This window comes from Acomys minous, assembly GCF_964271855.1.
Source record: "Acomys minous genome assembly, chromosome: 14".
In the NCBI taxonomy this organism is placed as follows: domain Eukaryota; kingdom Metazoa; phylum Chordata; class Mammalia; order Rodentia; family Muridae; genus Acomys; species Acomys minous.
The window spans coordinates 93,000,033-93,023,941 of NC_140496.1; the positions used below are offsets into that span (position 1 = coordinate 93,000,033).

Here is a 23,909-nt window from a genome sequence, read left to right on the forward strand (position 1 = left end):
TACCTGTATCTGAATTTTTAGCTGCTGCTTCTGTTGTGTCTGCAGGTTTGTGGAAGATGCTTGCTTCTGGGTTACATGCAAGGTGTGGTGACTGGAGTCAGCTGCAGGGAGAAGAGCAGTCCATAAGCCAGAAATTTGTTCTAAGGAAAAACAACTCTGGACTTTTGGATATCAGCTCTCTATCAGATGTGGGTTGGTGAAGATTTTTTTCCCGTTCTGTAGGCTGTTGTTCTGTTCTTTTGATGCTGTCCTTGGCTTTAACAGAAGCCTTTCAATTTCACAACCTTCCATTTGTTAATTCTTGATCTTCATGCCTGGTGCTCGGTTTTGGAAGTTGTCTCCAGTGGCAATAAAAAGCTTACTTTTTAACTAGAAGCAATTCTCTAATTTGTCTACCTGTTTTACCATCACTGTCTTCTGAAACATCCATTTGTTAATCACATTTCCAATGTGGCTCTGCTGAATCAAGAGATCAATTACCTCTGCAGGTACTAACAGGTGTCCTTAGAAAAAAATAGCTGCAGTGATTTCATAATTCCACCAGACTTTTTATCTGAAATGAAATAAGCTTCAAATCCAATATTCACTTCTACATCCACAATCTCATCATCTCCATCTTTTCCTTCATCATTACCTTCATCCTCATTGCCAACATGATCTTCTTTTCTTCCTCATGCAAAAATATGGAACTCTCCCTGGATTTCATGTCATCCTTGCACGAGGTCCCTACCAATCTCTGTCTTGTCCTAATTTTAGGACATGTGCTACAGACACCAGCACCAGTCTATAATTTGAGTTGAAGACCAGCACGCCCACTTGAACATATGATAAAAATACTAAACAGAAAGCAGGAGAGGGAGCTCAAGAATAATACCCATAACATCTGCTACATGTTTACCGAACGTTCTAGCCCAGGCTACAAAAGCACACACTCTTTTTAAAGGCCAACAAGACATACTAAGTAATACACACTGGCTGCCAAGCTATAAAAGTAAACTCTACAAAAAATAAAAGACGATGAAAAGAAATCATTCTGAAGGTGCTAACAGGCCACAACAGAATTAGTTGAATTACAATAAAAAGAGAAGAAAACTAGCAATTAACTGGAAGCTAAATTCCACACTCTACAACATGGCAAGGAAGACTCAAAGGAATTGCCTCATTTGATGTTTCTGGGCATTGATGTTTGGCCTCCATGTGTGTCTGTGTGAGGGAGTCAGAACCACTAGAACTTGATGTAGAGAGGGTTGAGAGATGCCCTGTGGGTGCTGAGAGTTGAAACCTGGTCCTCTGGCAGAGCAGCCAATGCTCTTTTTTAAATTAATTAAATAATTTACTTTCATCCCAACCCCAGTTTCCACTCCCTCCTCCCCTCCCAATCTTTCCTCCCCTCCCCTCCTCCCCCACCCATTCACGCCTCCTCCTTTTCTCTTCAGGAAAATGGAGGCCTCCCATGGATGTCAACCCACCTTGGCATACCATGTTGCAGTAAGACTAGGTGCATCTTCTCTTACTGAGGCTAAACTAGGCAGCCCAGTATGGGGAAAGGGTCCCAAAGGTAGGCAACAGAGTCAGAAACCGCCCCTGCTCCCACTCTTAGGAATCCCACATGAGGACTAAGCTGCACAACTGTTACCTGTGTGCAGAGGGCATAGGTCAGCCCCATGCAGGCTCCCTGGTTGGCAGCCAATGTCTTAACCACTGAGCCAGCTCTCAAGCCCATGAATTTTCTTAACATATCACACTGAATGAAACTGAAACTTTTCCATCAGCCTTTGTGTGACACAGCTAAATCCATACTGAGTAGGGTATCTACACAACTATGACACCAAATCAGAAAGGTGCAGTTGCAAACCAATAATTCCAGCTCATACTTGAGGGCCCCAGAAATAGAAAGTAAAATAACACCAAAGCAAGATGGATGGAGGGAATAAGAGCAGTAACAGCAGAAGCTAACAGACATTAAAACAGACTTTTAAACATCGAGAAAACGAATAAAATTGTGAGCAGTTTCTTGAAAGCAATAACACTTAACAAGGTTCTGACAAGGTTGGCAGAAAGGCAGAGACTTAAATGACAAACTCAAGAATGAAACAGAGGCCTCTCACAGACACTGCAGCAGCCACGGTGCAAGAAGGAAATAACACTGGGAACTCTACACATGCGGATTTGACACACAGGCAAATGAAACCACTCCTGAAAAGTCACAGCTACAATAACTCACCAAACATGAAATAAGTCATCTGTGTAGTACTCTAATTATTAAAGTCATTGAAATCAAATTTTAAAGTGTCTCCCCCAAAAGATATATATAAATCTAAGAAATTTTACTCTTCACACATTTAATGAATTAAGAATGGTTTTACACACTTTCTTTTTTTTTAAGATTTATTTATTTATTATTATGCATACAGTGCTCTGCCCACATGTATACCTGCAGGCCAGAAGAGAGCATCAGATCACATTATAGATGGCTGTGAACCGTCATGTGGCTGCTGGGAACTGAACTCAGGACCTCTGGAGGAGCAGGCAGTGCTCTCAACCTCTGAACTATCTCTCCAGCCCCCACCTTTCTTCTGCAAGAATAAAAGATTCCCAGCTTTTTCCCATAAAATTAACATTATCATGACACCAAAACCAAGTACATAATAAAGCAAACATGAAAGACAATTAACACAAGTATCTCTGATGAGTATAAGCCCAAAAATGCTCAGCAAAGTAGATGTATATATATATATAATCCTTTTGTACAAAAGGAATTAATCCATATAACATTTATTTCAAGAATGGAACAAATACAGTAAGAAATAATCAATGCAATCTACCACATTAAAAAGAAAACTAAGGGAAAAAAATCATGTGATCACCCAATTGGGAGAGAAAAACACTGTGTAGGCTCTTATTTGGAATGTATTTATCTTGACCCTTCATGCAAATTATTGGATCTCAGTCAAAGCTGTCTTGGTGTACATAGGGGTGTGCTTTTCACTTGCTGACCTTAGATAGCCTAATTTATTTCCTTTGAGCAACCACGCAAGCTGGTAAAGAAACTATGTACTCAATACTCATTTTACAAATGCAGAAATCCAAACCTTGGACATTTCAACATCCAAGTTAAATGATTAACAGGCTGTCCTATAAAGTCAGCATTTTTTTTTCTCTCATCTGTCCTCCAGAGAACGTTTTTTCCTGTTTCAAACATCAAATCCAATCACTGATCTAAGACAAAAACCCAGGAAGAAGCCACTGGGTCAACTTGACCTTTGTGCTCTTTCTCTAAATAAAGCTACCACCTGGGTTCATGGGAACCTCCTTCAAGCAACAAGAAAGTATACACTTACAGAGATTTCATAAAAACTTGTATAATGATTATCTGACAGAAAGCTCAGATTCCAGCCCTTTGAGCTACCAGTGGTTGACACAAAGTCAATGTGAAAATCACCATCAGACTCTCCTGGCACCAGACAGTACCATCTACACCATGAGCAGCACTGCAGGCAAGGTAGGTGTCCTCTGTCCATGTGGGCCATGCCATGGTGCTCCAGATGCGCTAGGCTCCTGCAGGACACAGGATGTTTTATCTTAAGATCTCCTCCTCTGCACCCTTTCCTTTTACTTCGGTGACATGCTAGTCCCTTCTCTGGTTTTGTCATTGCTGCAGTAAGGACTGTGCAAACTCTACTTCAGATTCCCCGTTCGAAGCCCTCTTAAGGACTCCTCGGAGGCACAGATAGTCTGTCTGCTAAACAGGGGGGCAAGGAGTACAAAAGAGGTGGGGAAGACATCAGTCTCATGGGGCATTTCAAATCTACCCTGGCTTCCCAGAGAAGGTGGCACGGAGGGAGAAACTCACCTGAGAAGTAAAGAGACACCACCAGGTCATGGAGGACAAGGCTTTGTAAGCAAGTGAAAGCACAGAGGAAACTAAAGAGACAAGAAAAGTCTCCCATTTGACCACCTCCAAACAGCTTCCGTGGAGAAAAGACAAGGCTGAGGCAGACAGTGACAGAAAACAGGACTGCAGAGAGCCGAGGAGGAAGCTGGGATGCCAACGGATGCTGTCAAACAACTGGGAGAGGAGTCGTTTCTAATGCATCAGCCTGGGACAGGTCAGATGCAATGATATGGTGGGTGTGTCTGACGATGACAACAACCACCATTAGAGCAGAAAGCGTTTCCAGTGCTTCGTGTGAAAGGCAAAGTAAGGGTCCAGAGCACACAGGAGTATCGGGAGTGGAGAGCAAGGCGCAGATCCCAGAAAATGTCTGATTCAGGATGATGAAGGATGGAGAAAAATTAAGGCTGTTTCCAGGGTTTCTGTCTTAGGTGTGTGACTGGATTTAATGTTTGAAACAGGGAAAGTAGATTGTGTACTGCATTCTCTGGAGTACAGATGAGAGAAAGAATGGCCTGTCTGCAAATTAACATGTGGACTTTGCAGTACGTGTGTTATGATTATTAATTAGATATAAGGTAGTAAGGTATAATAAGGTAATAATAAGGTACCAGATGCCAGATAATATATTGTATAGGAGTTTATTAAATGAGCATGGGGGTAAAGGAAAAGGGGAAGGGTGGTACCCGAGAGAGAGACAAAGAGAGAGGCAGTGAGGAAGTAGAGGAGAGAGAGGTAGAGAAGAAGAGGAGAGAGAGAGAGAGAGAGAGAGAGAGAGAGAGAGACCACATGGAGGGTCTGTCCTTTTATACGGCCCTGGGCAGGGTCACACCCCCATGGCAGGTAATCAACGATATCATAGGTAGGTGGACTGAAACAGAATGCTAACATTCCTACCTTTTCCTATAATTAAAAAATGAGGAACATTGGATTGTTTCATATAAGTTAAGTAAAGTATATAAATGTAGCTTCATTGGAAGCAGCTCTTGGCTTCCACGTATAGGGAAAAGAGAGAGGGAAAAAAAGCAATAGCAACAAAATGTCCAGATTATATAGTAAAGGGGAAGGAAAAGTTCCGCCCTGAAAGTTCAAGGTAGATGAAAGACTATGTCAGCCATGTCCTGAAGCAGATAGGGTCTGAGGAATGCTGGAGGAATCTGGAGCTGTTTGCCCCCAGGCCTGGAGCACACCATTTCAGCCTCTTGCAAATGGATGAGGGGCGAAGTAATGTCTTAACTACGTCCTGCTGACAATAGGGCAGCAATAAGGTTAGGTTTAAAAGGCTGAAATGTTGGCCAGGTTCAGAAAAACAGATTGTTGCATTTGCTGTCCAGGGTCTGACAACATCTGCAGCTGAGGAGGGCAATGCAGGTCCAGCTAGGAGGAACAATGCAGGTCCAGCTGGCACGATTTCTGAGGTTGGCCTGGAGCACTTGTGGGTAGCTGCTTTGACGATGTCTCAGATGTAGGAAGTCTAGCAGGATGCTGGAACATATATGTGGGCAGAAGACAAAGTTAGTAGGTTAGTGAGAAAATTCCCTTTAGGTGTACATTTGAAACTCTTGGGAGAGCAAAGAGAAAAGGCTTGTGACAATGCTAACAATTCGTGAGAATTTTGAGAGAGCAAATAAAAAGGTCTGGATATGGGAACTTCCTTCCATTTTACCCCAATTGTTGACAATAATTAAAATAGTTAGGATGTGTCTAAGTTTGTTTACAGAGGCGTGTAAGCTTAGAAACCCTCAATGTGGGCATAGGGATTTGAAATTCTCAGAAGGTATACCAAAGGCGTGTTAGAAGGAACGGGCTTCTGGATGTTTTCCATGGTGAGGTGAGGTCAGTAACCCATTAGGGCATCCCCCAAAATGGATAATGACCCAGGAAAAGTGGGTGCAGACCAGTTAGTAGCTCATCTGGACTAACCAACGACCAAGAGCACAGCTCGACAGTGGATTGTGCTGGCCGGGAGCCATAGCTACTCAGGGCACTGGGATATGGACAGCAGCTACGGACAGCTAGGACAGGTACAGAAAGGAAGCTACTTCTGAAAGTTCACCCAATGGGAACGAACCTAATCGTAGGTCAGCAAAGAGGTTGGGTACCTCTTCTCCCAGTGAACTAGAGAGGTGCTGGCAGTCTCTTGGACAAAGGGAAGCCTTTATGTGACTAGGAAGGGGGAATTTAGCTAGTGTTGGGTGTAGAAAGGTGGCAATCAGGTAGTTATGTGATGGGAGTACCAAAACCAGGGAAAAGAGGAAGGAACCCCACCCTTAGAGACAGGCGATAGGTGAGAAACTTAGGCTTTGGACTGACAGTGCTTATCTGGATTCCATTTGACCTGAGAGATGGACTTAAAGAACCCTTTAAAGTTCATAAAGAGAGATAAAATTTTAGACACATTAGCATCATTACTGTTTGGAATCTGCAGTGAAATACACATTGTTAGACATGTACACATTGTAGGAAATTGCAGTGATATACAGCATAGTAGAGGCTTGGGAAAAGAACTTTGTGTTAAAAGCACAAACACTCTGAGGTGGGCATAGGGGAGGCAGAAGCCTTTCTGACCTCTGTGGAACAGCAACACAGGGAGGATAGCAATCTCCTATAGAGCAGAAGGCAAAAGTTCACTTTAGCATCAGTCCACATCATGAAAGCTGGGCTTCTTCCCTCTGTTTAGAACACTGGATAATTTAAGCACAATGAGAGACACTTTAAGAAAAAGACAAACAAAAGGAAATTTTAAATCTTGAGCTTCGAACTATGATGGGATCGTATCGTGGAATGTTTTCTATAGTTAGATTAATAAACTAGAGCTCCATTGATGAATGTCAACACTCTGAACAGTTAATACAACAGCATAGCAACCGGAAGAAACAAAGCATCCTTTTAGACATGTTTACCTTTATAACTTGTATTTACCAACTTAAAAACTTTCTTGGAAGCTTTAAGACATAGGTGAAATTGCTGTAAGTAGTCACTGTCCTTTAGCTAAAAGAATGGTAACAAGGTAGACCGTATCTACACCTGACAGTTAAAGTTTGGCCTCCTGCGTATGAATAGAGCTGGGAAGATTCCTGAAGTCTCCCGTGATAGAAGCTGGCCGTGTGACTACATAGCCCGAGTATGAGTTTCAAACACACCTATAGCATTACCCTGGATTTGGAGAGGCTGCTGAATCTAAGAGCCATCTGTGTACTCCACCAGGTCAAGGAGCTTGAAGGCTGGAAACGTCTAAAGCTCTTGTGCTGGTTGAACCTCCAGTAACTAGGTACAGAGGACAAGCCTGCATGTGAGCACCGACATCTATAAGCCAAATGTGCCAACAGGCCAGGCCGTGGGACCAGTGTCCCATTCTGGTTGCAGCAGCTGTGAGACCAGTGTCTCCTTTTGGCTGCATCTAAAACAGGTCCCTGTCAGAGCTGGCTCAACTGGGCCCCGCTGGGAGGGGGCTTTCTTTTTTGTTTTGTTTTGTTTTGTTTTGTTTTGTTTTTCAAGACAGGGTCTCTTTGTGTAGCCTTGGCTGTCTTGGACTCGCTTTGTAGACCAGGCTGGCCTCGAACTCACAGGGATCCGCCTGCCTCTGCCTCCCGAGTGCTGGCATTAAAGGCGTGTGCCACCACGCCCAGCTAATTTTACCAGTTTCTATATGAGGACTCAGGACACACCCTTAGCTTTTTAATTAAGATGGCAGAGACCACAGTTTTGTTTAGGTTAAGAATATTTAAATAGACACATTTTGATTCTAGTTTATCTTAATACTTAAAGACTAAGACTTTAGGTTTTATCTCTGTTAAGTTGAAATGTTAAATACACAAGTACAGTCCAAAAGAAGCAGAACAGTTTTGTATGGTCAATAACATCACATTTAGAATTTTAAGCTAAACATGGTTAAGGCAATTTTAACATTGTAAACAAATGAATGTTAATACAGGAGAACGTTACAAAAAACTGTGTCAAACCCATTAGCCAGGAAGCCTGTAGTTGAATCTAGGTTAGCTGACGACAGGAGGAACAGCATTTATCTTGTTAATTTGAATGAGCCTTTATATAACTCTGAAATAAGAAACATTTAGAACCAGGGTACAATAAAATGTTTTGTTTTGTTTTGTTTTTAGCTAAAAGGAAATAAACAGAGTTTAAGTTTTAAATAGTCTAAACATCACACCAAATAAGCAGTTGCATGCCCAATAAACAATCTACGACAATGGCTGACGTAAGAACCCCCAAGATCTACCTCGCCACGAGTTATCTCTACACAATCTCCAATGATTAGCATTTCATGGTCACGGCCATCAGAGCCCTGCTACCAGATCACCGCCATCTGACCGCCACCAACAACAACCCCCTGTACTCACTGTAACTCACTGTTCCACTCCAAGATCCCTTACACCTTGGGTCACAAATAGCCCCACACTGTAGGATCAACACAGCCCTGAAGTAACTAGTGGCCAATCTCATTCATAATAATAGCGAATGCACGGCATCCAGGCAGGAATGGTGGCATGTGCCCATATGGCAGCCCAGGGCGGTGCAGGCAGCAGAACCACAAGTTAAAGGGCAGCCTGAGCCACATAGCAAGGCTCTGATTCAGAAGAGAGAGAGGAGAGATAGTTACCCATCCCTTGAGATGAGTGCTTTCCTAAACACAGATGATACTTGTTAGAACAGTTTTAATATAGAAACTGAACGCATAAGAAAAAATTATATTGGGGTAAGAGCAACGACCTTCAAAATATATTTAGACTTCTTCAATTCTTTCCCCCCCCCCCCCTTTCTGAGTAGAGACAAATAAAGTGCTTTCTAGTAATGAGTAATGGAGAAGTCTTCCAAAACTCGTTAAGTCTCGCTTTCTCTCTTCATCTTCTATGCCCAGGTGATCAGATGCAGGGCTGCTGTGCTCTGGGAGCCTGGAGCCCCACTTCACATGGAGGAGATAGAAGTGGCCCCACCAAAGGCGAAGGAAGTCCGAATAAAGGTGAAACAAAATCCACGTGTGCACATCAAAACCAAAGCTGTTCACGCCAAATGACACATCCTTCCTACAACTTCCTCCTCAAAAGGAAAACTACATACGCTTCCGTCTAGAAGAGGTTAGGGAGGATTAGTACATCTTCACACTGCTCAGTAGAATAAGAACTGATTGACTGGATGGGTTTTTTTGTTTTTTGTTGTTTTTTTTTTTTAAGCTTAGGTACATGCTTGGAATGACTGGGGAGCTTGGAATAGATCGATGGCGCCTCATCTCAGAGGCTCTGCAGTAGATTGGCTGGGTCTGGCACGTATCCCAATGCACTTCATCTGACTTATGGCTCCAGATCATTAGATTGTTTTCATTAGTGTTGGGGCAACAAGGCCACAACTCACGCAGCTAGCTTTAGACTCAAAGACACCCAGCCCCTGTCTGACAAGCTACAGTCTGACTCTCTCACCTGTGCATTTGAACCAAAACACGGAGCAGGGCAGGTGATGGGCAAGCAGTGGAGACGCTGATCGGAGGTGCCGGTGCCGGTGCTGGTGCCGGTGCCGGTGGCCGTTGTTATGCAGATGATGGTGACAGAGAAGAGGACAAAGCCAGCCAGGGCCACTGAATGAGATCACAATAAAGAACACAAGCCAGATGCTGAGTGCACTTCTAGAGCCATGAGGTTTAAATGTGGTTCGTGCACTCGGGTCACAAGCACAACACAGTTGTGATTTACAATGAAGTGGGACTGTTAGCACAACTTTAAGTGTCTCTGCAAAATAAACTAAAACTTTAGCTAGAATAGGGAATATTACTCTTTTCTGTCTTTTTAAAAATATTTATTTATTTATTATTTATACATATTCTGCTCGCATGTGTGTCTGCCCGCCAGAAGAGGGCACCAGATCTCATTGTAGATGGTTGTGAGCCACCATGTGGTTGCTGGGAATTGAACTCAGGACCTTTGGAAGAATACACAGTGTTCTTAACCTCTGAGCTGTCTCTCCAGTCCCACTCTTTTCTGTCTTATGTCTCAACCTTTTAATTCTATCATTAGTCGTCTCTTTCCACACTGCCACCCTCAAGCTACAGGACGGGCCGAGTCAGATCTTTGGTATCACCCTGGGGTGATTTGAATTGGAATCCTCCCCAGTAGGTTCAAGTGTTTGAATACTTGGTTCTCACTTCATAGTACTGTTTGTGAAGGCTGTTAACAGATGCAGCCTTGCCAGAGGAAGACGCTGGAGACAGGCTTGGATAGTTCGTCGCCTCACCTTACGTCTGGTGTGCGCTCGGAATCATTTTCTGGCTGAAGATGTATCCTCTTCATTCCGTGCTCTGGCTGTCTGCTGCCACGCCCCCTCTGGAACCATAAACCCAATATAAACTCATCCTTTGTGAGTTGTTTGGGGCCGTGGTATTTTTCCACAGCAGTAGAAAAGGCACTAATGCACAGCTTGTTCCCTGCTTCCGTTCTCGCTCCATCCCGCCCTCCCTAGTGACCTGTAAATCATCATTTTATCTGGGAAGCTTGTCTAGGAAGAACACCGTGTTCCTTTCCACAACAGTTATTGGCAGATGCCAATGAGGAAGGCTGAATAGAAGTGGCTGCACTGGGAACCTTCAGAGAGCAGCAGGGGTGACGCACCTTCCCAACAGACAAACCTGGACCCTCTGTGCTTTCCACACAGGTGGTGGCCGCAGGAATCTGTGGTACTGATATACAAAAGATGAACACAAAAGAGTTTTCTCAGTTTTGCCCCGCCATTATGGGCCATGAAGGAACCGGAGTGGTCGAGAGTGTGGGAGAAGCAGTAAGCACAGTGAAAACAGGTAAGAAGCAGTGTCCGTGCTCAAGAAACAGCGAGGCTTGGAACCCAATTTAGGGCCATCCCTTAAATGTGCCATAAGGAAGCAAACAAAACGAAAGGGCAAACCCTGCTCACTTCTGTGAGGAGTTATACCTGTTTCTAAACTGCACCACAGTTGTGATGAAGCTTATTATTCACATTTATATTTTGAAGTAGAACGCACCAAATCTAGACTTAAGACAGGCACACATGAGGAGGAAAATTACAAGAAATAGGCAAACCTAAATGTACCACCAAACTATCATTTAAATAACGTGAGGGCAGTTGCCTACATTGTTTGGTTGGGTCTCTTTGATCTCCTCGACCGACAACTTGAACAGAGGTGTCCCTTCCCTTGCATTGGGCGTTCAGAGCGCATGGTTCCTATAGGGAGTGCTGTCACCTTATGTGTAGCAACTCAATTTAAGCCAGATGTGTATGTGTGTGGTGTGTGGGTGTGTGTAGATATGTATATACGTATAAACGTGTAAATATGTATTTGTGTGAATAGATATGTATAGTGGATGTAGATATATGTATATATTGTATGTATATAGATATGTATGTGTATACACATATTTATTATATGTTTGTTGTTCAGTGAGCTTATAAAATAATGTTTCATTATGGCTTTTTCCAACATTTTTAGTGTTATTTATCCTTGCTCACCCTTTCTCCTTCTGTATTATCCTGTCCCCTTCCGGTTTAGGCCCCTCCCCTTTTCTTTCCATTCCTCCTTCACAGCATCTTTGCCCTACGGCTTTCTCTGTCAATGGTTTCTCTCTGCCTTTCCAGCTTCTGGAGTTACTTCAGGATTTATGTTCAAACCCAAGAAAGCTTTTGCATTAAAATCTAGAATGGGTTGCTCTGCTTGGCAGAAACAGACAGCGAAGCAGTCAATAAGCTCATCCCAAACACTGGTCTCTTCCTCTAGATTCGGACATAGAAATACAAAGAGCATGGAAAACATAGGCACACATTTGCTCTCCACAAAGAGAGCTCAAGTACAACAAGAGCGCGGCTTGTGGGCACGCGTGCTCCGATCCTGGGCCTTACACTGCCGTAACTCTAGTCCCACAGCGAAGTTAGTGTAGAAAACATGTGACGTAGTTGAAGGCACACAACTAAACTGTTTGCCATAGTGCTCCAAAAGCTCTTTCCACGGTGGGCAGGCTGGCACCAGCTCCTAAAGCTTTGGCCCCAGCTTCGGGCCAGATGGGGACCCTGGAAATATGTTTCTCACCAGGAACAATTAAGTGTGGAAATAATTCTTCATGATCAACTCTTCTTGGCGCCTTGCTACTGGCATCCTAGGAAACCAGATTACTCCAAAAACTTTCATCCCAATAAATTATTTTGCTTCTTTAGGTGATAAAGTTATCATCTTATGCATCCCACAATGCGGAAAGTGTAACACGTGTCTCAATTCAAAGAGCAATATTTGTGCTGAAATTAGGTGAGTCTTTATAACTGTCTTTTTGAAAGTCTAATTCAGTTTCATTTGAAGAGATTTACGCTTTTTAATAAAAAATAAAATTTGTTTCCTTTCATCTATGAAAGACTGTCAGGGGCAAATCTGGCATCTGAAGGCAACAGCAGAATTACCTGCAAGGGGAGGTTTGTGCATCAGTTTATTTCTATAGGTGCCTTCTCTGAATACACAGTCATAAAGGAAATGTCAGTTGCCAAGATCGATGAAAGCGCTCCTCTGGAGAAGGTGTGCATAATTGGCTGCGGGTTTGCCACTGGCTATGGCGCTGCAATCAACTCTGCCAAGGTGAGGGGCATTTATATCACTTGAAAATACAATTAGTGGGATGAGGAAGTGAAACACTTCTTAATGTCAGGGTAGTGCCTGGTCACACTACCTGAAGAAACATACACAAACTACCCCTCAGCACTGTGAAGTATATCGAATTATCTGCCTGCCTGCCCATGCACTCCATGCCATTCAGGAGTACAGGTAGGCAGACTTTAAATACAACACAATTACACCAGGACAGTATCTTTCCGTATTCTGGTTCATTTCATTCAGCAAGCAATGATGACGTTTTTCACTGTTCCGCTGTGGGGGGAAGGTCATGCAGCTTACATTTTAATTGAATAGCGTATCAATTAGTAGCAAATGGTAAAGAAAAAGGGATGGGCTGAAGATTGCTTCAAGGATAGAACTTATGCCTAGTGTGCGCAAGGTCCTGGATTCAACCCAAGTGTAACAAATACATAAGGGAACAAGCAGAGAGGGGATTGCACTGTCCAGGGACTGTCACTCTGATTGACTAGGCTACAGTCAAACCCCTCCCCAGCTCACTTCTTTAATTGGCCATTGATATTTAAGGCTTTGCTTCATCCACTGCCCTTTAGTGTCAATGCTACACAAAGAGATGGGATGTGTCTTAGTCAGCTTTGTGGCACCGCGACAGAATATCTACCACAGTCACCTTGCGAGGAAGGAAGTGTGGTTTTGGCTCATTACTTCAGAGTTGGAGTCTGTGCTTGCTTTGCTCTGTGGTCTTGGGGGTGTCATGGGGGCAGTGTGCCATGGCAGGGGACATACGGTGAGACAAGGCTGAATATCTCATGTACCCAGGAACGGAAAGAGTGTGGCTAGGGTACAGAAAGAAAGGAGAGCCGGTGTCCTAGAACCCCTGGATGCAAGGCATGCATCCAGGGTGCTTCCTTTCCACTGGGCTCCTTCAGACGCATCTGCTACCTACTTATGACATCACACATGTCTTTAGAACATGTTCAAGATGCAAGCTGTAGCGGGTTGGAAGGGGTTCAACTTAAATTGGTACACCACTACACACTGCTCAACAAAGAGAAAGGAGGACAGAAGGGAGGGAAAGAGGGAGGGAGGGAGGCAGGCAGGCTTAACTGGCACCATGAGCATTATGTCTGAAGTGATTTGGAGTTCCCAGAGAAAGGGAACTTGCAAGAAGATGGAGGTTATTGAAAGAACTCAAAACTATCTACTAAAGAAATAGTCAGCCCTGATGAAAAGATTCAGTGAAATTTTATTGCATTATTGCCACCTGAAAATGTCCTTTCCTTCTGTCTCAAGAAAGGAAACTGCCTTGGCCTCCCTGAGTCAGTGAGGACGCAGAGGACCAGGGCACAGCTCCCTGCACATGCTCCCTTAGGCAACGAGAGGTTTGGCTTCACTCTCTACCATAGAGGGCGAAGATCATGTTCCCTTTACTTTCGACTGTTTGTCTTGGTGCCCAGGTGACCCCAGGCTCCACCTGTGCCGTGTTTGGCCTCGGAGGTGTTGGTCTGTCTGTCATCATTGGCTGTAAAGTGGCAGGTGCATCCAGGATCATCGCGGTCGACATCAACAAAAACAAGTTTGCGAAGGCCAAAGAGTTGGGTGCCACTGAGTGCATTGACCCACAGGACTTCGAGAAACCCATTCAAAAAGTCTTATTTGACATGACGAATGGTGGCGCGGACTTCTGCTTTGAGGTCACTGGAAACGCAGAAACGGTGGTATGTGATCTTTGGAAGTGAAAATTGCCAGTGTCTTACACCAGTTGTCATTTAATATTTTAATTGAATGAACATCCTACAATCCAATCCACATTCCCCTAATTTCCTTGTGGTCCATTATTTAATCTTTGACCTCCCAGTGGTTAAATAAAGACACAGAGACTTATTAGTATTTAAAAGCTTAGGTGTTTAGCTAGGCAGACCCTGCTAGCATCTAACTTCAGCCTAGACTATTCTATCCCATGACCTACTAAGCAGTTACTTCTTTACCTTCCTCTCAGCCCTGTTTGTCTGTTTCTCCCAGTGTCACACTGACGCACCCCCTCCCCAAGTTGGAACTCTTTCTCATAGAGACCCGATCACAGAAGGCCCACCTTTCCCTTCTGTCCAGCATGTCCATCAGATCTTTACTAAAGCCACTCAGATAAAACCCTGCATTGCCTTAGGCAAAATATGAGGCTGGCGCTAGGCCATAGCTTTCTGCCTGTACAGAACTAACAACTGAATATACAGAGACACACCTTCACATAGTGCACTGCAACAGTCCGTGTCACACTGTTAGGACATTCTGTTCATCCACCAGTTAACTCAATCTACAACTCTGCTGTTGAGTCTGTTTTCCCCTCACTGTTCCAGCCTACTTTTCCTTCAAATAAGCATAAAGAACTCCCACTCATTAATCACAGAACAGGCAGCCTGGGATGACTATGGTTTTCAAGACAGATAATTAAGTGAGATAAGGCTCCACTAAATTGTCCTATAAAACAGTGAGCTTTTTACTTTCATATTATATGTGAGCTTCTGAGCCAAGAAAAGCATTTCTTCATCTTGATTTAATGAGTCATTTCCAAAAATAAAGAAAAAGAGCAGTGGTCTTCTGCCTGAACATGGTTCACATATGGAGATAAAAACAAAAACAAGTCACACAAGACTCTGAGGAGAGCTTTCCATTGGTCCTGAAAGAATGATGCTTTTTTTGTTGCACGGATCCATCTTCCAGAAAGTTACATAGAAAACAAAGAGGAATCCCTTCCAACCTGGGTCTTTTTCCCAGCATTCAAAATCTATTAAGGTTCACCATAGATAATCCTCTTACATGAGGAAACACAGCAAAGCCTTTATCCCAGTCTTGTCCTGAGAAGCAGCCTCTGAAAACGACTGATGGAAAGATGGTGGGGGCTTGTTTTGTTAGCATGTCATATTATACAAATGTCTGATGTCCCCTTGGATATCTAGAAGAAAAACATCAACTCAAACCAACTGCCACATCACTAGCAGTCCTTATAAAAAACTGTCGTTCCTTTTATTACCACAGCTGTGCTGGTTTTCATCCTTATTCCATTTGCTGTATCCTAAATGAAACCCCAAGTGCTGTTCTCAGGCAGAAACAATGTCTTACCTATGTTATAGAACATCTTCGTAATGCCGGTACTATTGCAAAACCGAAAGGGAAACTCAGAAAGTAACTCGTGTGCCGTTAAGCAGTCCAATTGAGTAAGACATGGGTCCAACTCTGATGTAAGTGGCTTTATCCCTTTTCTGTCTTGCATTGCTTTACAACAGGCAACTGCCTTGGCCTCCTGTCACAATGACCATGGACTCTGCGTGACTGTTGGATCACTAGGATCTTGGATTCCACTCAGCCTCAGCAGCCAGCTGTTCTTCTCAGGACGTGCTCTGAAAGGCTCTGTTTTGGGAGGTAGGTATGGAAGAAACAGCAAGTAGTGGAAATGAGGCGATAGAATGAGGAAAAAAAATTTAAGTGGGTGGAAAAGACATCAATCAATTCTAAATTGCAATCTTTGTTTCAGCTTTTTAAAATTTTTCTTTTTTACATATAAATTTATATTATTACACATATATTCAATAAGCTACATACAGCAAGAAGAACCATGAAACAATCAGGAATTATATAAATGTTATATTCATAGTGTTTTGGCTATTAGTATTTGTCAACCTTATTTTTTAAACAATTTTTTAAGATTTATTTATTATGTATAGTGTTCTGTCTACACACCTGCACACCAGATCTCATTATAGATGGTTGTAAGCCACCATGTGGTTTCTGGGAATTGAACTCAGTACCTTTGGAAGAACAGCCAGTGCTCTTATCCTGTGAGCCATCTCTCCAGCCCAATATATTTGGCAACCTTAAAGAAAACATCTTTCCTATCTTGCTGTGTCTAAAATTCTGAATGCAAATAAATATCTATCATATCTCATCTCTATCAACCTAAAAACATCTATCTAGACCTAAAAACATCTTAACCCCTAAACAAGTAAACTTAATTATAAAACTAAACTATCTGGTCTTCAATCCCATCAGAGACTTGAGGAGGAATAAAATTAATTTACCTGAGTAAGCCGGAAGTGCAGGTGAGCAGCTTCTTTTTAAGATCTACATTAGGAGAGTGGATATTAGCTATGTTCTCTATCTCTCCATAAGCTTTATCTTTTATCTGCAAGGAGAGATAAAAATTGTAATTTGCTTATACAACAAACAAACAATAAAACAGTGTTTATGTCACAGTTTCTCAACCTTCTCAATGCTGTGACCCTAAAACTGGTACTCATATTATGGTGACCTCAACCATAAAATTATTTTTGTTGCTACCTCAAAACTGTAATTTTGCTACTGTTATGAATCATAATGTAAATATTTGTGGAGGTAGGTAGAGGCTTGCCAAGGGCATCATCATCCACAGGTTGAGACCCACTGGAAGGTGCTGGGTAGGTGCTCAGTGACAAGATGTGCACATCAACTGCTAAAGCCCTAGATTCAAAACTACTCAAGCACCAACAGTATCAAAATCAATAGCTGCACCTCAATTAAGTTGTATAAGTGTCCATTGGGACACACATATACATACAAACAGGCATATACACATATACACATAATTTAAAATATTAATAAAAATGAATCTTTTCTCTTTTATAGGATAGGCTGTGCTCTTGAGCACATACTTGATTTTTTAATTATTCATTTAGGGTTTTGTGTGTGTGTGTTTTGCTGGTCTGTATATGTGTACCCTGAACATTCTTATGTCCATGGAGGATGGAAGAGGGCATCAAATCCCCTAGAATCAGAGTTACAGACAGTTGAACTGTCGTGTGAGTGTAAGAAACAGTACCCAGGTTCTCTGGAAGAGCACCCAGTGCTCTAACTACTGAGCAACCTCTCAAGATTTATCTGCTTTTTTTTTTCCTTCAAAGAAAATCAAGCATCTGCCAAAATCCTATCACACAAAGTTGTAAACAGAGGGAAGTAAGCAAGGTAGAGAAGATGACACCTGCAGCTGTGCCGTGCTCTCCTATTCTATGGAAGAAGCTGAAGGATTCTGGGTAGTAACTCAGTGACTAAGGTTCTTAGCGCAATGCAGAATGTACACTATTTGAAACTCACTAGACTCAAGAAAATTCATCGCCAGGCTTGCGCTGCTTTCGCTGGCCTCATCGCTCATCACCTTTATTCTCAGGGGACACATTTTAGTAATTAATACACATGGACTTTTGCTTCTGTAAGACGGCTGCCGTGATGGTCTTCGCTTTCCGTGGATTATTTCATTTGTTCAGGAAGCTGCATGTCAAAACACAAAAGCACAGATGTATGTGTACACACAAATGTGCGCACGCACAAACACACATGTGCACATTCAGGGAGAGCGCAAGCCATTTCTATGCTTCTAGAGTGTGCAGTGCTGAAGAGCAAGCTTAGAGTTCACGCACACAGCCACATGCTCTCCCCACGGGCTCGCTCCTCCAGCCCTGATTTCTAACCTTTCCATTCATTCAGGGCATGCATCCCAAGGCTGTGGCCTTCATTATACACACCATGTGAATCTGCTGATCTCCAGAGATTACAGCCTAACACAGGAACATCACAAGACGAGACTTGTCTTCTATTGTTTAGAATCACCTCCTCCGTGGCAGAAGCATCAGAGATCCCCTGGGGAAGCACAACCCTGTGTGTTGGCTGTGTGGCTGGACTAGCACTGGTCCTGGCTAGGGCGAGGGGATGAGAAAGAAACCATCTCCAGCAGTTAGCACGGCCTGTCTTCCCTCCTATCTTCCTTCATTTTTCCCCCCTTATTTTAATCTCCTTTCTATCATTTGAGAATTCCATGCGTGCATATACGGAATTGCCCAACCGACACCCCACTCACACCGTTACCCTTTCTTTTACATTGAGACCTCTTGGGTGGACTCCTTCATAAATCTCTAATTTTTTATTTTTTTTAATTTTTTTATTTTATTTTATTTATTTATTTATTTATTTGTTTACTTTTTGTATCTCCAGGCTGGAAAACCAAAGAGGAAATGCCTAAGCTGGTTTCTGACTATATGGCAAAGAAGTTTGACCTAGACCCACTGATCACCCACACCCTGCCTCTCCATAAGGTCGATGAAGCAATGCAGCTGATGAAAAGCGGGCAGTGGTAAATCACTCACTCATGTCATTTTGTGTGTGTGTGTGTGTGTGTGTGTGTGTGGACGTGGAGACAGAAGGGTTGTCACTGCTATAGTCGCTGCACGGCCCTCTGAATTTTGCTTTATTGCTGACGTATAGACAAGCCTAGAAGTATTGAGGTCGTAGATGTCTCTAGCATTATTTTTTTTTAATACAACATGGAACTAAAGATGTTGCCCATAAAGTTGTGGTCCAAGTTTAGGAAGACAGTTTACAGAGCTGAAGAAATGGCACTGGAGGTAAAAAACACTTGTCACAAAGATGAACACCCGGGGTTTAGTCCCCAGAACCCATGAAAATGAAAGGAGAGAACAGTCCGCCAGCTGTCCTCTGACTTCCTTGTGCGTACCTCAGCTCCTGTGGACCCTCCTGCCCTCCCTCATAAGAAAAAGATAAAACATGGAGCAAAAAAATTGAGCTCATTTTAGAAAGAGGCCATTGTCATTTTCACTGGTTGGTGTTTTTGGGTTTTTGTTGTTGTTGTTGTTGTTATTGTTGTGGTTCTTAGTTTTGTTTTGGTTTGGTTTTTGAGACAGGGCTTCTCTACCTAGCCTTGGCTGTCCTGGACTCACTCTGTAGACCAGGCTGGCCTCAAACGCTCAGGGATCCACCTGCCTCTGCCTCCGGAGTGCTGGGATTAAAGGCGTGTTTTGTTTCTGAGTCAGGATTGTCTGGAGTCCTAATTCTGTCAACTCTTTAATCTCTTAGTAGAAACTACATGACATTGGCACTTCTCAGTGTAAACGTCCTTATACCTACTTCGTTATCCCAAGAACCACACGTTACTTTGATCACTTTTCTCCCAGCTTGTTAATCTGCCCATTTTTGACCCACCATCAAAGGAAGAGAATCTAGCTCATAGGTCTAAAGCACACATGGCTTCAGAAATTCCTCAGTGTTTTCTCTTTCTCTTCTTTCTGTAGTATCCGCTGTGTCCTGCTACCATGATCACAAGATGTTCACCATTTCATCGCTCACTTGTATTCTGTATGTATCGTGAGTTACAAGACTCAGCTGCACAACCCTGTTCTCTTTTCTTGCCTCTGATTCACTCAGCAACAATCTTATATCAAGCTTCTCAGCTGACCACATCATCAAAATTATCCTCACATGACCCAGCGCCATGCACAACCAGCCTCCCTTTTCCAGCTATGTTGGGGTTGATTTGAGTCACGCAATAGCAGATTCTGCAGATGAAGGCGCACCTGATACCCCACTGGCACAGCTGTCTCTACCAATGGACCTACACTTTCTCCCCGACTGGCTCTCCCATACTGTATAGGTCCACACATGAAACTCTGAGTATTGTCCACAAGAACCAGGGCTCCCACCAGAGAAATGACTGGAACTTATAAGCAACTGAGCAAATGTTTAGGTCACAAAACCAACACAGCAAGACTCAATAGTGTGGTTGTACGGCAACAGCAAGGTATCTGATATGTAAATCAAGGAAGCCGTCTCACAATTGATCTCACAAATAAATTGATAGGCTAGAAACAAATTACAACAAAGGTGAAAGATCTCTATAATAAACAGTGTGAAACACAGCAAATTAGAGTGGTGTGCTTCTTTAACAACTAAGCTCCTTGGAGGCCAAGGAGGGCAATCTATGTGAGTTTGGGGCTAGACTAGTCACATAGCAAATTCTACATAACTTGACCATGATGAGATCATGTCTCAAATATATATTTGTTAAAAATGCCCATTATATCCAAAGAAGTCAAGAGATACAATGGAATTTTAATGAAATACCAGTAATATTACTCATAGATAAAAATGGCCTTCAAGCCAGACATGATGGTGTACACTTTTAACTCCAGTACTCGGGAGGCAGAGGCAAGGAGATCTCTGTGTGCTCTAAGGCAGGCAAGTCTGCATAGCAAGTCCAGGACAGCCCGGCCTATTACACCAAAAAACCCTGTCTTGAAAAATAAACCTTAAAATCTATATCAAACCTTAAAATATAAAAAACGGGAGCCCTTATACTCTACACTACTGAGTCCTCGTGACCAAAGCAACCAAAGCAATTTGGCAGAAAAACAGAATCACAGACCAATGGAACCAAACAGAGAGCTGAAAACCTGAAGCATGTACAATGCACAGATTAAGAAGGGGCCAAGAAGATGCATCAGAGAAAGTAAAGTATTTTTAATTATTGGCTCTGGGAGAGACTTTTTCCTCATGGATAAAAATAAAGCTCGACTGCCTTCGCTTGTGCCAGTTACAAAAATGAGCTCTAGGTACATCAGAGGCTTCGTGTAAGGACTGAAACTGCTAAGCTGTATAAGAAAACATAGGGAAATCATTCTGGGCCTTAAAATGGACAAGGAATTGTTAGACAACCACCCTATAAGCACAAGAAACAAAAGCAAGATTAGACAAATGAGATTACAGCCAACCAAACATCAAGGATGCTGTTGCCCGAGTGAGATGACAGCATGCATTTGCAGCATAGTCCGGGACTACAGTAATAAGAAGCACTGGTGTCCTGGCAACAGCTGTAAGGTAGGGCAGATAGCACACTGCGTTTTTCAAACACCAAAAGAAAGGACTTTGAATGTTGTTCTCATAAAGAAATTATTTTTCAGGAGTGATGTAACATCCCAAAGTATCATCACATGCCACTTTGTAATTATGTACAACTTTATGCTTTTAACATCATTTTTTTAAAAATTGAAAACACTCAAGAGATGGATCAGTGGTAGGAGCACTTGCTGCTCTTTCTGATGATCCAGGTTCAGTTCCAAACACCTACATGGCAGCTCAGACCATCTGGAACGCCAGTTCTGGGGATCCAGCGCCCTCTTCTGGCCTCCGTGGGCATTGCATTACACAGTATACAGACATAAATGCAGGCAAAATATCCATATATGTGAAACAAAAATAAATCTATTTTTAATATAATAGAAATAAAATGCATCAGTTTTAAATGAAATAAAGCTCCCTGCCTAAGTTACTTCTATTGCTTTGATAAGAAATCGTGACCAAGGCAACCAAGAAAAGAAAGTGTTTTATCTGGACTTAAAGTTTCAGATTAAAGAAATATAATTATTTAAACTAAAACTTCTGGGGCTTGAGAGATGGCTCAGAAGTTAAGAGCATATACTGCACTTGCAGAGGATCTGCATTCAGTTCCCAGAACCTACAACAGGTGGCTCACCACCACCTGTAACGCCAGCTTCTGGGGACCTGACAACTTCCACAGGCATCAGAACTCACACTCACAACACACACACACACACACACACACACACACACACACACACACACACCCTACAAATAAAATAAATCCTTTCAAAAATAAAATGTTCTGCTAATAAATTTATTGAAGACTCAAATTAACCTGAAACAGCTGCGCTCAGCCTTAGCTCACTGCTTCCTCTCTCTCCTCTCCTCTCTCCTCTCTCCTATATTCATAAAGAAGCTCCAGCCTTCTTCAATTGCCCAGAAAGGCTAGCTTTTGGCAGCTCCAATTTCTCAGGATTCAGAAGAGGAAAGAAAGAAAGGAAGGAAAAGAGGGAGGGAGGCAGGCAGGGGAGAGAGAGGGAGGGATGGAGGGAGGGGAGAGAGAGGGAGGGAGGAAAGGAGGGAGGGAGGGAGGGAGGGAGGCAGGGACAGGGGATAGTGACTAGAGTCTTGTCATTTGTTGGGATTCACATCCTGAAGAGATGGTTACAGAAGATTCCTATTTCACGCCCCTCAGAAACAGACAATAAATGTTCAGTCTCTTCCTAATGTGTCCCATAGATGTTTTTCCTCTGAGAAGCAGCTAAGAGAGGCCTCGAGCACTGAGGAGTGATTTGTGATACGTGACCCTTTGACTCTGCACAAGCCCCTTTATTCTCCTAGAAGTGTGACTAAGGTTGGCAGGTGTCTTAGCGTGGGAATTCCCTATTCTCCACCAAAAGCCTCTGAGCAAGCCTTGGCCCCGGTCCGCAGCACGGGATTACTCTTTCTCTGCCACATGGATCAGACAATGCTGTTGACACTGGGAGGCCAGAATGGAATGTCATTTCGTGCCTAAACCAAGTAGCTCTGTCATTCGGGACTGGTCAGGAAATGAGAACATCTGCATCCTGCCTGCCCACCGTGCTTACCTCAGGCTGGAGCAGAGTTCTCACAGAAAGGACTCCTGACCTGAGAAGCGCCACGAGCTGTGCGTCTGCCCTCTCCTTTGAGATGCCTGCTCCCTGCACATAGAGAGGAAAGCACTGTCAAACCTCCTCACTCTGGATAAGGAAGCATATTCTCCATCTTCCCGAGTCTGAGCTGAAAATCTATGCCAACTCTGCCCCAGCCTTCCATTTCAGTCTGTCTTCCTGTCTCCCCTAAATCAACCTTCCGAACAGCTTGAACCTCATCGCCTTGGAAAGTCGGTCTCCCAGACAGCTGTTAATAAAGTCTAATTCTTCAAGCTACTTTCCTTATCCCCATACAACTCTTTCCCCTTTTGGAGGCTGATTTTCACCATGTAGCCCAGGCTAGCCCCAGCCTACAATTCTCCTGCCACAACCTTGCGTGTACTGAGGTTACAGTGAGCTACCCTACTGACTCTACCTCTACACACACCTGTTCGTGCTGGAGCTCACTGGAAACTTCTACTTTCGCCACAGAAGCAGCACCCCTGTCTCCTTCCTGTTAAACTTCACAAGCAATGGCTCGCTACATCCGTACACAGGTGTTCACACTGTGGCTCGCTGAAGGTCACGTTAACTCCCAAGGTGTATAAGCCTGTGGCCTGCCTCCAAGGCCCACCACTCCAGCCACATTGAACGATCCTGTCCTGACCACCAAGCCAAGCCCACCTTTGCCATTTCCGGGCATGGCGTTTCCGTGGATAGTGATTGCACGGGGCAGTTTATGGCCTCTACCAAGGCTTGCCTAATCCCACACAGATGTTAGAAGCAGCTATCCATCTTCCAAATACATTGTGCCCGAATCATGCAGTGTTTTGAGTCTCTCCCACCTTTCATCTGAACGATAGCTCAAAGGTTTTATGTCTGCATGGCTTCCACGTTTCTCTTTCAGCAGCCCTTCAAAGTACTTTCCCACACCAAGGAAAGTAGACATGAGGGCTCCATTCAGGCAGTAGCTCGACCTCTCCAGTCAGTTATATGGATATTGGCCTCGACAATGGGACTCCACTGTCAGTTTACAGAGAGCAACATTTTCTCCTAGCATACAGCTTGGGGTAACTGGGGAGACCCTTGGCCAACAACTCAATTGACTATAAGTCTCTCC

General features: G+C 43.3%; 1 protein-coding gene and 2 long non-coding RNA genes across 7 annotated transcripts in view; 1 reads left to right on the forward strand and 2 right to left on the reverse strand.

The window, feature by feature from the left end:
• The window catches only part of LOC311583639, a 21,528-nt gene extending 20,311 nt beyond the window's left edge, over positions 1 to 1,217 (reverse strand). The window contains exon 1 of the long non-coding RNA XR_014774618.1: positions 4 to 1,217. This is a non-coding gene — a long non-coding RNA (uncharacterized lncRNA). The remainder of the gene's footprint in view (positions 1 to 3) is intronic.
• LOC311583630 (alcohol dehydrogenase 6-like) overlaps positions 1 to 20,220 on the forward strand; it is a 20,315-nt gene extending 95 nt beyond the window's left edge. Inside the window, exons 2-10 of one of the 5 annotated variants that reach the window (XM_084757402.1) lie at positions 3,381 to 3,502; positions 8,772 to 8,873; positions 10,553 to 10,694; positions 12,080 to 12,167; positions 12,272 to 12,488; positions 13,940 to 14,200; positions 15,764 to 15,899; positions 18,498 to 18,636; positions 19,592 to 20,220. In XM_084757402.1, the coding sequence (XP_084613528.1) occupies positions 3,482 to 3,502; positions 8,772 to 8,873; positions 10,553 to 10,694; positions 12,080 to 12,167; positions 12,272 to 12,488; positions 13,940 to 14,200; positions 15,764 to 15,899; positions 18,498 to 18,636; positions 19,592 to 19,616 (1,131 nt within the window). In that variant the 5' untranslated portion in view covers positions 3,381 to 3,481 and the 3' untranslated portion in view covers positions 19,617 to 20,220. Of the gene's footprint in view, positions 1 to 2,829; positions 3,503 to 4,211; positions 4,327 to 8,771; positions 8,874 to 10,552; positions 10,695 to 12,079; positions 12,168 to 12,271; positions 12,489 to 13,939; positions 14,201 to 15,763; positions 15,900 to 18,497; positions 18,637 to 19,591 lie in introns of those variants that run through there. The other 4 variants (XM_084757399.1, XM_084757400.1, XM_084757403.1 and 1 more) reach the window with 4 other exon arrangements.
• Positions 18,032 to 23,909, reverse strand: part of LOC311583640 — a 25,410-nt gene continuing 19,532 nt past the window's right edge. Inside the window, exon 3 of the long non-coding RNA XR_014774621.1 lies at positions 18,032 to 18,146. This is a non-coding gene — a long non-coding RNA (uncharacterized lncRNA). The remainder of the gene's footprint in view (positions 18,147 to 23,909) is intronic.